We start from the raw sequence: 14,925 nt of genomic DNA, 5'->3' as shown, positions 1-14,925 counted from the left end.
ACTATAGTATAGATACTCTAGATACGTCCTTTTTAAGTATTGCCTTTATAGCGAGTATTATAGCCAATTAGAGCGTACACCGAGTAATACTAGCTAGTCTTTTTATTAAAGATTGATTTGTCTAGAAATACTAAATCAACTACGTTAAATTGGCCAATATTCTTAAAATAGTATTGCTAAAAAGACTAATTAGCGGCTAGTAATAGCTAACGAGCCCCCCTTTAAGTCTATTTATTTCTTTTTAACATACGCAAAATTAATGGTTAAGAGGTAATAGTCCCTCACTCTATCGCGAGCTAGTAAATAATCTTATCCTACTACCTCTAGCCCTCCCTCTTTATCCATTCTATTACCGCGCGCTTATTAGCCTTACTAATCCAATAAAAACGACCAAGTTTATAAAAGGAGGCCGCTATAACGCTTCTATATCTTATAAGATTGCCCTCTATAGTATAGACAGTCGTTTTATAGGCACTAGTCTCCTTAATAATAGATTAAGGGTGCCAGCTACGGAGGAGTAGGCGGGAGATATCGACCTTCTTAGAGGCAGGAAGAAAGTGTTAATTTATGCGCTTTCGGCGAGGGAGTAGTTGTGCGGCCATTACTATTTGCCAAAAGTTAGTATACAGTTGCCTAATTAGGTAAGGATTATGGCATTATACGATTTTTTTATATCTTTATTATGGTAAAAAATTAATGGTAGTGGTATCCCAAGGTTCCGCCATACAAATTTAGGTGAGGGAGGGGGAGAATGAATCTGCCAAGCTTTCCGCGCTATTATGAATACGCTAAAATACGTGGAGCTCTCTGGGTCGATCGACAACACAGATTGCCGCGTCAACGTGCGAACGCTTCAGTTTGAGGGACTGCGCTATGCTCCGTTGTGCTGCACTATGATACAGTGCGTCTGGAAAATATTTTAGGAAAGTAACCATATCCTAGAGATGATAGAGCTATAATTCATGCATTACTGTTGACCGCTAACTGGCACCAAAAAGACCGGTCCCTTTTGGCATCGCCAATTAGGACAATATATAGCCTCAAATTCCGGTCGACGATTATTCAAGTCGATACTTTCCTTGGCGATACTTGCGCAACCTGGACAGATAACCCCAGCACCAGCCCGGGAACTTTGTGGGGATACCTAGTCATGCCCAAGAGAAGGAACCATCTAATATTTAATCTATTGGAACCGTAGATATAGTTGTCTCTCATTCCATCTTCTGGAAAAACAGTCCTAGCCTTCTTCCAGCTACTTAGCAGCCCTCCCGAGACAATCTGCCTGCATTTCAGACCCACTTAACATCAATCCTGCAGGATATCATTCCTCTGATACGACACCCCACATTGACTAGGCTCTGGTTTCAGCAACTCCAGAAGCTTCGCAGACCCTTTCGGTTGTTCCAAGATTTGCTGTTGCTGAATGTTTTCGATTGGCAGCGGAGTGAATCGGCACATTTTGCCATAGAAAACGCCTTCCACAATTGGCTTTACTGCGTCGCTAAAATCCCGAAGGATATCGCCTTGATATTTCTCAAGAATATGGACGAATTTATTGAAAATATCTTCAGGGAGTATCTGAATCCTAGTTAAGGTTAGATTCTGGGTTGAGGAAGGCTACTAGGAGTACGTACATGATCACCTACCCGGCAGCAACCATCATAATAGATTCTGGGTTGAGGAAGGCTACTAGGAGTACGTACATGCTATCACTGATGCACAGGTCTGATCCTGTAGTTGACGGCAGCAATCCGAGTATGCCGTAGCCGAACGTAGTTGTCAAGAAATGAAGGCGTTTGCCAAGTTTCCGCAGCTCTGACACAGAGCGGTACTTGGTCTGATATCCAGGAGTATTTGGTTGTAATTCAGGATATATTTCCTGGATCATGGACTTGGTCATTTCCGAATGAGCAACGTGGCTGGGATTTCCAGACTTTTTCCTTCCCGTGTTTGAGATGCTTTGTTGCGTCTGAACAATAAAGCCCCCCTCAGCTTGGCGGGAGGGGTCAAAATTATCCATAAAAAGTTTGAGGATATGACACCTTCGGAGGAGGCTAAAGTAAGCAAGATTCCCCTCAAGATGTTCTATGAATTCAAGACGCTTTGCAGTGGAAAGGCCTTGCATGGGCTCCGATAAATCCCCTGTTGTCCGATCCCGACATGCCCGAAGAATATCCCGCAGGGTGAGCATGGAGTGAGAGCTGGCTACTGCAAAAAAGAAAACTCTCAGTGTCCAACTATGCCGCTCCGCGCCTAACCCTGAAATTGATTCTTGCGTTAGCGAGAAAATGAATGAGTCCTGTCGCCCTTGATTCTCAAATTTCCTTCTCTCATGAGCAATGAGCTGCTCAAGCAGAGTTTCGTTGGGATGCAGTCGAACTGGCTCTTGCAGAGAGCTGTCCCTCCCTGAAGACTCTTGCCGGTTTGACGTCTTCCGTCTCTTAGCAGGTTTTTTTGTTGAATCGTGGGGCGTAACTAGGGCGGTTCTTGTACGTAATGACAGTCCCTCTCCCTCGTTATCCATTTGACCCGTACCAATATCTGTCATATTGACGCTCCCACCAGCGACGACGGGGCTGTCCATGGGCCTCCCATAGACATTCTGTTGTGCAATATGCGTGTTACTCAGACAGCGTTTGGATGTGTCAAATGTTCCTGCCGATAGTTGAAAGTGTTCTGTATCAGCAGTGGCACGACTCATACGAGATTCTCCGAGATCTAACGAACCCATGAGACCAAACTCCCGGTGTTGACTATCAACAGCTTGTACTTCTTGCAGTATGCTCGAAGAATCTTGTGATTGAGTGTGGGCATTAGTAGCCACTTCTAAGGACGATATTATATCCTGTGTCTCACCAAAGCGAGTCTCGTCTACGTAATCCAAGAGACCAAATTGTGTAGTATGGTTTAGCAATGCTTCCGCTTGTCCCATAGCTGGAGCCGTTCGAGGCCTCTGTTCGACACTGCGGTCATTGTCAAAGAGCAACACAGCTGCATCGGGCGTCTCTTCTGTGGACCGGACGTATTTGGTGAACAGATTGGCTGCTTGACTGTCGTCGGACGATGTGTGTGGCCCGACCGTATCGGCTCGGTGGGGATTATTCGGGTCGAGTAGTAATATGGTAGGATCTATACATGGCTGATCCTGGGGCGCAACCCTGTAGTGAACCAAAATGTCAGTAGAGCACTTGAGCATAAGAATGCCATAACTAACCCTAGGCGCTCTATAACTCGCGTCACAACGCTGATATCCTTTCCAGAATCTAGCCATGACGCTCCTACGATAGCACTTACTGCTCTACTCAACACAGCCGGCGATGGTAATTCACCTGATTGCCGAGGACTGAATCTAACACACGTTTCGATTCCCCAACGCTTTGCAACAGTCAGGCGGTGGTCTCTGCTGCCAGCTCGGCTCAACCGCACGCTCGCCTGTTCTTTAGGGCCTGTTAGCAGTCACAGATACTATTCTTTGCTCCAACAGTCACCTCGAGTAGCTCCAGCAGTAACTGCATTATCAATGATTGCAGTCCCTATCAATGACTCCCCCAGTTGAGCCATTCCCCTGTTACCGTCGTAATTATTCTCGTCCACGGCTGCAGCGGTAAGGGCCTGGGTTAGATAATGAGTGGCCTTGAATGTATATCCAATCATTGCTTCCACATGACGAATGTGAGGATCAGTTGCCATAATATCTCCTTGAAAGAGAGTACAAAATACGCTTCTGAGTATAGGATGTGCAAGGGTGGAATAGACTTGGGTAGTTTCCTGTCTTTGCTTGCCTTCCACATCATGACTTCGAGTTTACTAGAAAATACGCCGAAACAGGGTGATTTGTGGGCTTCGACGGGTGGCTGCAAGCCTGTACTTTGGTGGGTGGAAATTATTTGACTGATACGTGTCTCTCTTCGCAAGAGTCTGTCCAAAGTTTTGCAGTGGTGCCAAAACCTGTCCCTAGAATGTACGTTTCATCCATTCACTCTACCGACGGCACAGCCGATCTAAACAAAAACAAAGACTTTGTTGCAATGTTATTCAAGGAGGATTTCCTCCTGAAGTGATATATGAAGCACTTACTTGTATGCGAGAGCTTTGCAGATGAGTTGGAGTCGGTGTTGCTTTGATGCGCTATTCCTGTTCAGGGACTATCAACATGGAGTCGTCGTAATCTCCTCATCGAGACTAGTGCAGACTACTACCCCAGAAAAATTTATCGAGCGTAGAGTCAGATCTGTCCAGTTTCGAGCAACATATCATAGAATTTATAAATATTACAACAGGAATATGATAAAGCAAATAGGTCAGAATTGAATTGTGAAAAGCTTTGTTGGGAGTAGCATCTCGTCCATATCACGTGACGACAGTTCCCCCAAATGAGAACAAGTATCTATAAGAAACATTCATTTTTCAAGGGAGGATCGATTTTCCCATTTACACGAAACTCACGAATGACGGTTCCGAGCTGTTAGGAAGGCATGATTCCTCTAGGTTCTTAAAGGTGGCCAAGCGACTTGCATCTCCGAATCTTAGAAGCACAAAGAACGAGATAAAGGAAACTTAGTTCTAATACCGTTGTCGTACCATGACAGCTCAATGTAAGCGATGCTTGCATAAGCTGAGGATTGCTGATGACTACATATATGGTCCCAATGGACAATGTAAAGTATCATCTTCATTACTGTTGTCGAAACCCCAGCTTTCTACGAAATTGGTTCATCGGATTCGGAGATAATGCTATGAAAGACGTCCACGGAGGGTACACTACATGGGCGCTTGAAAGTAAGCCAAGAAGCATTTCCATAGGATCCAACTTAGCTAGAGTCTGGCAGTAACTTGTTTCTCCTATAACTTCCAGAAAAAGACCTAAAAGCTTGAGTATTGCTTGTATCATGGTGAGACATGCTAGACATTGCAAAATCCTAACCCTTTCGGCATAGCAATGATCAAACGGATATTCGCAATACCCAGATAATGCGAACATATGAAGAGATTAAATGCTCCTAGCATGATCACCTACCCGGCAGCAACCATCATAAAATGCATGCCCGGTGTTGAGGGCTTACTTGACCGGCACTTTCGTCTTCTCCGCAAAGATACTGCGGCCTCCTTAGAGACGAGGTTCGACCGGAGCTGGAACTGCTAAAGAGCATAGGTCATACGTCAGACTAGTTCTAGTAATTCACTGCACCTGTACTACCCGGATAGAACACACAAGAATGGAAATGGAACCACCATGAGCATTTATTTCATTTAATAAATGGAGAGAATTTGGATAATCGCAAGAATTGAGCCGTAAACCTCACCAGCTTTATGCCTAAACAATGATTATATCCTCTACAAATGGATACATAGTGTCGATCTAGGTCGGATTTTGCCGATTACCCTGTTCCTGTTCCTGTTGCCTATTACCCTATGACCCACACTGTTTCTGTTGCCTGTTACCCCCTTATACCCCCGCTCTTCTTACTTATATCTTTCTCGTATATATATAGCTGTCGATCGGTAGTCCGTGTACTAATTGTAAGAAAAGAATAAGGACTCCTTCTATTTAAACTATAAAGAAAAAGAAACCATATATATACAAGGAAAGTGTCGGAAATTCAAAGTAGGTAAAAATCTAATCTTATCTCGATACAATATCTCGTATCGTATCTCGTATCGCGATATTCCTTGGCATTCCCCATAAAAAATTTTCCATTAAATTTACTACCTTTCTACTATAATATCGTACGAAACATAGCTTTAGAGGCAGATTTATCTCTTTTTAAAAATACTCCTAGCTTAATTAAGAGCTCCAGTATATAATAGGCTTAGCTTTAATCTCTAGTCTATAAATGTACTTACTTATTATATATAAATAAGCTAATATATAATAAAAAAACCGCAGGCTTATATACTGTAATTAGTGTAAAGGTTACTTAGTACTATTAACTGTCACGGCTAGCTTTCCGTGGGAGCGATCCGATAGATTAAGCAACAATAAGGGGCTATATTATGAATAGACTAAGGTAAGGGCTCAAAGAAGGGGGCGCGGTAGACGACTATGTACATATTCGGTCGTCGGGGCAACGTTCGGGCAACGTTGATCCGTGACCGACGACGCCTTGATGGTAGCTATGTAGACGAACCGTCACATTACCCCCCTTTAAGCCAGGAGGATCGCCCTCGATCCTCGTAGTCAGGCTCTCCTTATCTGTCTTGCCCTTCCGTCCTTCTCTGCTTTATTGTCTTCCTCTAAGAGCTCTAGATCTACGTCCTTATAATACGCCTCTAGCCATTGCGACAGCCGTACGGGTGGTCCAGTATTATAGGGTCTCTCGTTATGGAACGCCTTAATCTTATAGGGGGCGCCGATAAAGCCGTCTGCGTTATACTAGGTGTTATCTAGGTCGTGGCCTACCCAGTTAACCTTATACTGTAGCCTTCTGTAGTAGGTTCTACTAGCAAGGATCTTATTAATCTTGTACTCTGGCTCGCCATTGATTAGGATTGGCTCCTCTGGCTCCCTGTTTTGGCCTAGTAGGGGGTTATCTAGGTCCTTTTGTAGTCGATTGGCATGGAAAACGTTTAACATCTTTATGTTTGGGGGTAGGTTAATGATATACGAGTGTCCTTTTATACCTAGAATCTTATAGGGCCCTGCGAGCTGTCTATCTAGCTTAATACTCGGTTGGTCGGTAGCCTAGCCCTTTCTAGTAACGTATACTCAATCACCTACTCCGAAGTCTGGTTTATGATGGTGCCTATTAGCTTGCCTTGTCTGCCGCTCTTGGGCCTTCACTAGGTTATCTCTTGCCTATTTAACTACGTCCCAGGTCCTACGTACGAAAGCTTAAGCTTCTTGTTGTGTTAGCTTCTTATAAGGTGTTAAGGTTGCTCGTATACGTTCCTCCCAGTCAAAGTAAAGCCTCGGCTTAAATTCTAGCTCTAGCTCGTATGGTGCGAAGCTAGTAGATTTATGCGGTAAGATTGCCTGTGCGAAGTCTATATAGGGGAGGAGCTCTAACTAATTGTCCTAGTGGTGGTTAATAAAGGGCCTTAAGCGTTGGTTAATGTACTGGTTTAGTACCTCTATATTGCTATCTATTTGTAGGTAACCGGATATAGAGAGCTTTTACTTAACGCCGGTTAGTTTATATAGCTTGTCTATAAAGGCTAAGATAAATTAGGGTCCTTAATCTGATGTAACCGTCTCTAGGCGGCCGTATACGCGCCAGACGTATTAGTAGTATAGGTTTGCTGTGTTAGCTACGGTGGCAGTTTTATAGCAGGGTAGTGAGAAGGCTCTCTTGCCTAGTTAATTAATAACTATAAAGACGTTGTCGAACCCCTTTTTGTCCGTTGGGAAGGACTTAAAATCAAAGGAGACGTGCTGCCAGCAGCGTTCACCGATTGGTAGGGGGTGCAGTAGGCCTAGGGTTTTGTCCTGGGGTATATGGGTCCTTCTATAGGCCCTATAGTTTCTTACGTAGGTATTATAGTCTAAGGGTAGTCCTGGCTAATAGTATTAGTCTGCCATAAGTTTCCTAGTCTTTATTTTGCCTGGGTAAGCGGTTACCTGGCGAGAGTATACCTCTGCAATAAGGTAGGTATAGAGGCAGTTAGTATTAGGGACTATTAGCTTGCTAAAGTGGGTAAGTAGTCCTCCTTAGAGCTTCCAGCCCTTCTAGTCTTGCTCGGCTAGCTGCCGTAGCCCTACTAGCGACTTACTAGTTTAATTGGCCTGGAGTATCTGATTAACTAGCTCGTATGGCTGCTATTCGCGATTTGCTGCAACTGGGGGGTCCTTGGAGGTTGTCTTTAGTGTAGCAATCGTAAGGGCGGGGTTAATTAAGTATATGGTGCGTGCGGCTACGTCCTTCTCTTTCTGCGTCTTTAGGTCCTCTTGCTTTCGTAATAGGGTATCAGCCACTATATTCGCCGTGCCTGGCCTATAGGTAATCCGTATATAGAAATTAGCTAGTAGGTCTGCCCAGCGGGCCTACCGTAGATTTAGTAGCCTCTTGGTTGTGAAGTACTTAAGGGCTTAATGGTCCGTAATTACTATAAAGGGTATACGCTAGAGGCCGATAAGGTGACCTCGCCACTCCCGTAGGCCTCTTATCACTGCTAGTATCTCCTTATCGTGGATTTTATACCGCATTTCTTTAGGGGACATTGTCTTTAAGAAGAAGGCTACTAGCTTCTAGGTCTTATCGTCTTGCAGCTGGTTTAGTACCCTAGCTACTACTCTGTTACTCGCGTCAGTTTCTATATGGGTGTTTTAAAACGGTGAGTAGTGCTTTATTACACTGCCCGATAGCATAAGGGCCTTAACTCGCTTAAAGGCTTTAAGCTCTTCCTCCCCTAGCGGGTGCTATGCTTCCTTCTTTATAAGCTTACTAAGCGGTTATATAACTCGGCCGTAATCCTTTAAAAAGGCCTGGTAGAAGTTGCAGAACCCTAGGAAGGATTGCACTCCTTTTACGGAGGTAGGGGGCTCCCAATCTCTAATTGTAGCTAACTTGTTAGTGTCCATAGCGATCCTATTAGTACCAATAATAAAGCCTAAGAACTTCGTCTCGGTAACGCTAAACTCGCTCTTCTTAATATCCGCTTGTAGGCCTACCTCTTAAAGCCTCTGCAGGACCTTCTTAACGTAGATCTCGTGCTCTAACGGGTCGTCCAAATAGATTAGGATGTTGTCTATGTAGGCTATATAGAAATCGTCTAGGTAGTTAAAAAGGACGCTATTAATGAACCTCTGGAAGGATGTAGGGCCGTTATATAGTCTGAAGGGTAGGACGCGGTACTTATACGATCCGTACCTTATATGGAAGGTGGTCAACTCCTCTACCTCTTCCTTTAGCTATATACGGTAGAAAGCCTACCAAACATCTAGCTTGGTAAAGATTTTAGCTCTTAATAGCCTTGTTAACGTCTCCTTAATTAATAGCAGCAGATAGCGGTCCTTCTTAGTAATTGCATTGAGCTTCCGAAAGTTAATGTAGAATCGCCACCCCCCTTTAGGCTTCTTGGCAAATAGGACCGGAGCTATAAAGGGTGCGTCGCTTGGTACTATAAACCCCTTCTATAAGTACTCCTGTAGGTAGACCTTAATAAGCTCTAGCTGCTCTAGTAATATATTATATAGTAGGCTAGGGGCTAAATTGCGGCTATCGCCTTTAAGAATAATATCGTGGTCTACTCCCTTATAATATGGTGGTAGCGTATTAAATATAGCCTTTAAGAAGCTATTAGTGTATTCTTGGTAGGGCTACGGTAGCTTTTTATAGACAAGCCGGTGAAGTTCCTCCTTGTTATTAGGTAGGGCGTCTTGTCCCTTCCTATCCTTTATTAACTAGTCTATCTCGTAGAGACTGGTATATTTAATTACTACGTCCTTACACTTTACTCCTCGTAAGAAGTTCCTTGCCTTAAGTAGCATAATATCTGCTGCCCTAAACTCCCTAGTAAATAAAGGCCTCCTCTTTCTTAGCTTTAATGGTGGAGCTAGCCTAGGGTGGAGCTGGTCTTCCATTTTCCTAATTGTGTCTTAGGTATTAATCTTCTAAGTATACTTATAGTCGTATAAGGCCCGCTTGGCTTGCTTTGGCTTAGCCTATCCCTCCGGCTTAATTTTAGTAAAGGACTTCTTCTCTTAGAGTTAGCTGATCGCGACTATATGTTTAAGGATACGCTGGGGGGTAGGCCTAGGCTCTAGGTCTAGTAGTACGTCCCTTTAATCTGTATCCTTCTAGTGATCCTCGTTAATTGGCAGGGGTAGGAGCTCCTTTCTTGGTATAACTACGTCCTGCCTACCATAGTAGTTCCTCTTAGTTTGCTATACTAAGACCCGGTATTTGCAATTAATAAGGGCCCTAGTTTTCTTAAACCACCTACAGCCAATAAGAAGATTATGGCGGCTAGTATTATAGAATAGGAACTATATAGGGACTCGTCAGCCATTTATAACTAGGTTAGCCCTAAAGAGCTGTCTAATTATATTCGTCTGCTAGTTGTTATAGCCGGATACGGCGACTTCTTGTCCTTTAATCTTGTAGAGCTTTGGTTATAGTTGTTGCTTAATAATTAGCAGTAGCTTATAGTGTATAAAAGCCTCTCCGCCCGCACTAGAGTCGAGTAGGCTTATTATATTAAGAGCTACGCCGCCTAGCGCGATCCTATATAGCGTTATAAGGGCTGCGCCTCCTAAGATTTCCTTTAGCTGTACGGGCGCTGTGCTAATTGCTCCAATCTGCTTTAGGTAGGAGACTTCTTCTAGAGCTGCTTATTTTCTAATTCCGGTAAGTTAGTAACTATCTTATACTCTTTACTTTGGTTAATTGCTTTAGCTTCTATCTTCTTTAGCGCTGGGTAGTTGTTAGAGTAGTGTCCTTACTTGCTATAGTTAAAACAGGTGACTGGCGCTTTTATGGCTGGTGCTGGAGTCGGAGACTGCTAGGAAGGGGGGGGACCCTTAGTCTCTTCAGCGCCCCTAGTAGATGCTCTCTTCGTAGCCTAGGCTGCTCTATAGTTACTTCGTTCCTTACCTATCTACTTTAGACCTTGGGCGTACTGTTAAGCAGTCTTGCAATAAGCGTGGAAGTTATAGTCTTCGTCTGCTACTTTAACTTCTATTTAGACGCGTAGGCTATTGTAAAGCTTATTGTGAAGCTCCTTTTTCCATTAATCTTGTGGCATTTTTAAGATATTTGCTAGCCGTACGAAGTTAGATTAGAAATCGTTGAAGTCTCCTAGGTACGGCATCTTAAGGCCTTTAAGTTCCTGCCAGGCCTTAATGCGGCGATCTGGGTCCTTAAAGACGTTTTTTAGGAACTTAAGTACCTCTTTACTGGTAGGGTTGCGTTCTGCGTCGCGCTCTACCTTTAGATAAGGTAAGAGGTGGTTATAAGCTTTGCCTCCTATACGCGTCTTAATATACGCTACTTTTGCATCTTCTTCTTGGCCTAGGTCGTCCCGGTAAAACCAGTCTGTATTAAATTAAAGCTTATTTTATACGTGGCCGCTCTAGGCCTAATAGGTAGGTTCTTTCCTATCTATAAGCGTAGGTGGATTTAGGAACTTCGCCGTACGTCCTAAGCCCGTAATACTGCTCGTCTAAGAGAGTAGTATCCCTTCTTAAATCGTCTGTGATGGTGTGCTTTCTCGCTCGCTGTCTTCCTGATTTGGGGCTTGTATAGTAACCTTGCGGCCCATCCTTAATATCTTCTAATTGGCCTTACGGAGCTCGTTAGTCCTATTATCTAGGTGCTCCTTAAGCTCCGCTATCTTTACCTTAGCCTCCTCTTTTATATTAATAGCCTTATACGCGTAGTTATTTGTAAGACGCTATAGTATAGCGATCTGCTATTCTAACGCCTTCCTTTATATTCCCTGGAGCCTTAGCTCCTCCATAAGTTTGGTTGTAGGTATCTCGGCTAGGCTTTAGGTAGTTACGGCTATAAACTCCTTTTTAGTCTCCATCTTAAAATATATAGGGTTCTTATCGTCTTCCGATTATACTATAAGACGGTCCTATTTGCTCTTTATATTGTCTAAAAGCTCTGTCTTGCTATAGTACGGTTGGAGCTCTGGCGGCTTAAGTGTCGCGTCTACGGGTTCCTCGCGACCTACTAGCGCTGGGTTGGTAGCTATTTCTAGTGCACTAGGCCTTAATGCGCTCTTTCTTGCCATAGTGTCTCTTTACTTCCTTAGGTAAGTCCTCTTACTGCTGAGATTGTAATTGGGGTAATCCTTTTAATCTAATTGCCGCAGTCTCTTCTTTTAGCTACTTAATCTACTGTCGTAATTGCCTGCCTCGAGCAGGGCTTAGAGGGTCGGTTGGTCTGTAGTCGTGGTGGTAGAACTGGCTACGCGTTTAACCGTTAGACCTAGTATTGTGTCGCCTTTATAGGCCAATTGGGGTTGACCTTAGTCTAATATCACGGCTAGCTTTCCGTGGGAGCGATCTAATAGATTAAGCAATAATAAGGGGCTATATTATGAATAGACTAAGGTAAGGGCTTAAAGAAGGGGGCGCGGTAGACGACTATGTACATGTTCGGTCGTCGGGGCAACGTTTAGGTAACGTTGATCCGTGACCGACGACGCCTCGATGGTAGCTATGTAGACGAACCGTCACATTAACTATAAATATTAAAAAAATACCTTATAAAAGACTATGCAATCTCTATTAATTTAAAATAGCCTTATATAAAGGAGTAAGCACTTTAAAAGCCTTAGGAACTTTAGGTATAAATAATATTAAAATTTAAAATAAAGTTAATTCTATAATCCTTATAAAGGCTCTAAATAAGGAAGTTATCTAGTAAGCTTTTATTAACTTAGTTATTATATAAAACCTTCTATTCTAAATCATAAAGTAGGAAGAGTTTTATATCTTCTATTAGGCTCTTAACCTAAAGTTATCTAATTTAATAATAACAATATATATAAAAATTTCTTAAATAACTACCTATTTCTTTTAGTTATAGAAAGATATTATATAAAGACAAGTTTAATTAGTATTAATAAGTATTTATCTTTCTATCAATATCTAGACGTCTCTAAATAACTACCTTCTTATAGTTTGTGCCTACTTTATTAATAGCTAGAAAAACTAGAAAAAAGTTTTTTTGCCCTTTATATAATACCTAGTTATTATAGAGCTAAATAACAGAATACTCTTTTTTTAGTTTTAGAGGAGTATAGGATTATATAAAAGCATAATACCCTCTATTATATAATCTATAAGTATCTCGCTAATAATAAGGATATTACCTAAGGTTCTATCTAATAGTGTATTCCCCCCTTTCCTAAGCGGCTGTCTTTAGCTGACGCTATTATATAATAGGAGTGTTATTATTATCCTTCACTAATAAGAAATGTGCAGTATAATATAATATAATTAGATAATGGGATAATAGGACAATAGGACAATAGAACGCTAGGTGTCACAGTGCTATAATATAGGTAGGCTAAATAACTACATTATAGTATAAAGAGAAGAAGGTAAATAGGGGTATCGTATATAAATGGTAGGGCCAGCCGCTAAGGAGCTAGTGGTGGGCTAGCTAATAGTAGGAAATAGTACAAGACAGTATAAAATAGTATGCATTAGGTTAGTGCCGTAACACTAGTGCAATGAAGCCTTATAGGAAATACTACGGTAGACTTATTAATAGGCTGGGTATATAGGTAAATAAGAAGTTAACAATGTAATAATAACTAGTGGAGTGGTTGCCTAATAGATTAACTCTAATTATATTCTAAGATTTACTATAAGGAAGAGAACTATCTAGGTAAGGACTATAGTCCTTTAAATACAAGACACTGCTCCTAAGAAATCCTCCTTATATGTGGTGTACGTGTTATATATAAGGTATATAAGTTCCTTACTCTCCTCTCGTTTAATACGTAGCATATTATATAATCTTAGCTACTATTCCTCATTATATAGTTTTACCAGCTTTATCCTAGACCGTGCTCTTATTAACCAACTAGCCGCTTCTAACTCCTCTCCTAGTAGTTATAATATTGTACTTAAAGCGCCCGTAATACCACCTCCCTTCTCTTTATCTTTGTCCTTAAAGATTCCTAATATCTCTAAGTTGTCTACTAGAGGTGCAATGTCTACTTAATTAATTTAGTTAATATTGTTACTTATTATACCTAAAGCTTCTTCTTCTTTATACGCGCAACGTTGTGCTCGCACTATTGCTGCCATACTATCTCCGTGTCCGCGTTATTCGAAAGAGGGGTTAGTTTGTGTTACGTTGGCGAGTCCTTCCTCTTAACAGCCGTCCTCTTGCGCGGAGTGTACTAAAGCGAATATTCGCTTATCTTGCGATATTTGTTCTACTTCTAACGCTAAATATACGCGTCCTATTATCCTTAATAGTCGTCTAGTTCCCTAATTAATTTATCTTAGGGTCTTATATTTAATCTACTACTATAAAGCTTAATAGTAACCTAGTATAGGCTCTTACTAAGCTTAAGCGTTCTCAAAATACAGAATAGAAAGCCCTAGATGCTTATATCGCGGTATCTACTTATTTACTTCGTCTTAAGAAAGTTTATAAGAAGGTCCGTTCTAAGGAGTAGAAACTTATAAAATAAGGTTTATAGGAACTTAGTAACAAAAGAACGGATTTTCCTCTATCCGGGAAGGGAATAAATCTAAGTACAAAGGCCGACGGTTTTGAAAACCGTCCATTTTACGGAGGTCGCGGCCAAAAGTAATCGGACTCGCAGGGGTATACGCCACAAGACAGGGGGTTCTCTTGGCATCTATTTTCAGTAGGTGTACCTATACTCTAACGTACCCTATTTAGGTTCCTTTTCCTCTTATTACGCCCCTCTTTATACTTATTGCCTCCTTCTAATTTAATTATCTTCTAAATATGTTCTGGTATCCTCTCTATTTATTCTTAGATCTTCTTTTATATAGAAAGCTTTTGTGTAGTTAAGTTCTTTAAGATTGTCTTAATTACCGCTTCTTCTACTTCTGGAGTATACTTCTTAGGTTTACTAACCTTTAGTACGTCCTCCACATAAGTAATAAGGATCTTTCAATCCTTAGAAGGGTCATAGCCACGGCTTAAAGCCCTCTTTTGTAGGTCGTAAATTGTACTCTTTAATAGACCAGTATCTGCCTTAATCTCATCAGGTTTGAAGCCCTTACTAAGGAGAGTAAGCGCTTGCACACGGGGTCCATTGTTATATAGGCCTTTTGGAGCCATTGCGAATGCTTGTACAGCCTGTAAGTAGGAAAGCAAGTAGATGCAAAGATGGCAGAAAAGGGGGCTGCTTATCGCCAAACCCCTGTCATGTGGCTTAAACACGGACCCCTGCGAGTCCGATTACTTTTGGCCGCGACCTCCGTATTGGTTTACCAAGCGAGGGTTTTTCTTAGCGAACCCCACCAAAACTCACTCGCACCCA

General features: G+C 42.1%; 2 protein-coding genes across 2 annotated transcripts; both read right to left on the bottom strand.

Annotated features, from left to right (window-relative positions):
- Nucleotides 1-1,741: 1,741 nt before the first annotated feature.
- Nucleotides 1,742-2,230, bottom strand: K441DRAFT_530435 (uncharacterized protein; the record flags this gene model as incomplete). The annotated part of the gene is made up of 1 exon (XM_067642175.1): nt 1,742-2,230. A coding segment is annotated over one exon (489 nt), but the record flags the coding sequence as incomplete, so codon positions are not given.
- Nucleotides 2,231-14,552: 12,322 nt separating this feature from the next.
- K441DRAFT_583594 (uncharacterized protein) lies at nt 14,553-14,723 on the bottom strand (the record flags this gene model as incomplete). The annotated part of the gene is made up of 1 exon (XM_067644505.1): nt 14,553-14,723. One exon carries the CDS (start codon nt 14,721-14,723, stop codon nt 14,553-14,555), a length of 171 nt encoding a protein of 56 aa, XP_067499050.1.
- Between the last annotated feature and the right edge of the window lie 202 nt (nt 14,724-14,925).

The sequence above is a fragment of the Cenococcum geophilum genome, assembly GCF_001692895.1.
Source record: "Cenococcum geophilum 1.58 unplaced genomic scaffold K441scaffold_55, whole genome shotgun sequence".
NCBI lineage: Eukaryota > Fungi > Ascomycota > Dothideomycetes > Gloniales > Gloniaceae > Cenococcum > Cenococcum geophilum.
Note: the sequence above shows the minus strand (reverse complement) of the source record. Positions and strands in the feature narration are given on the sequence as shown.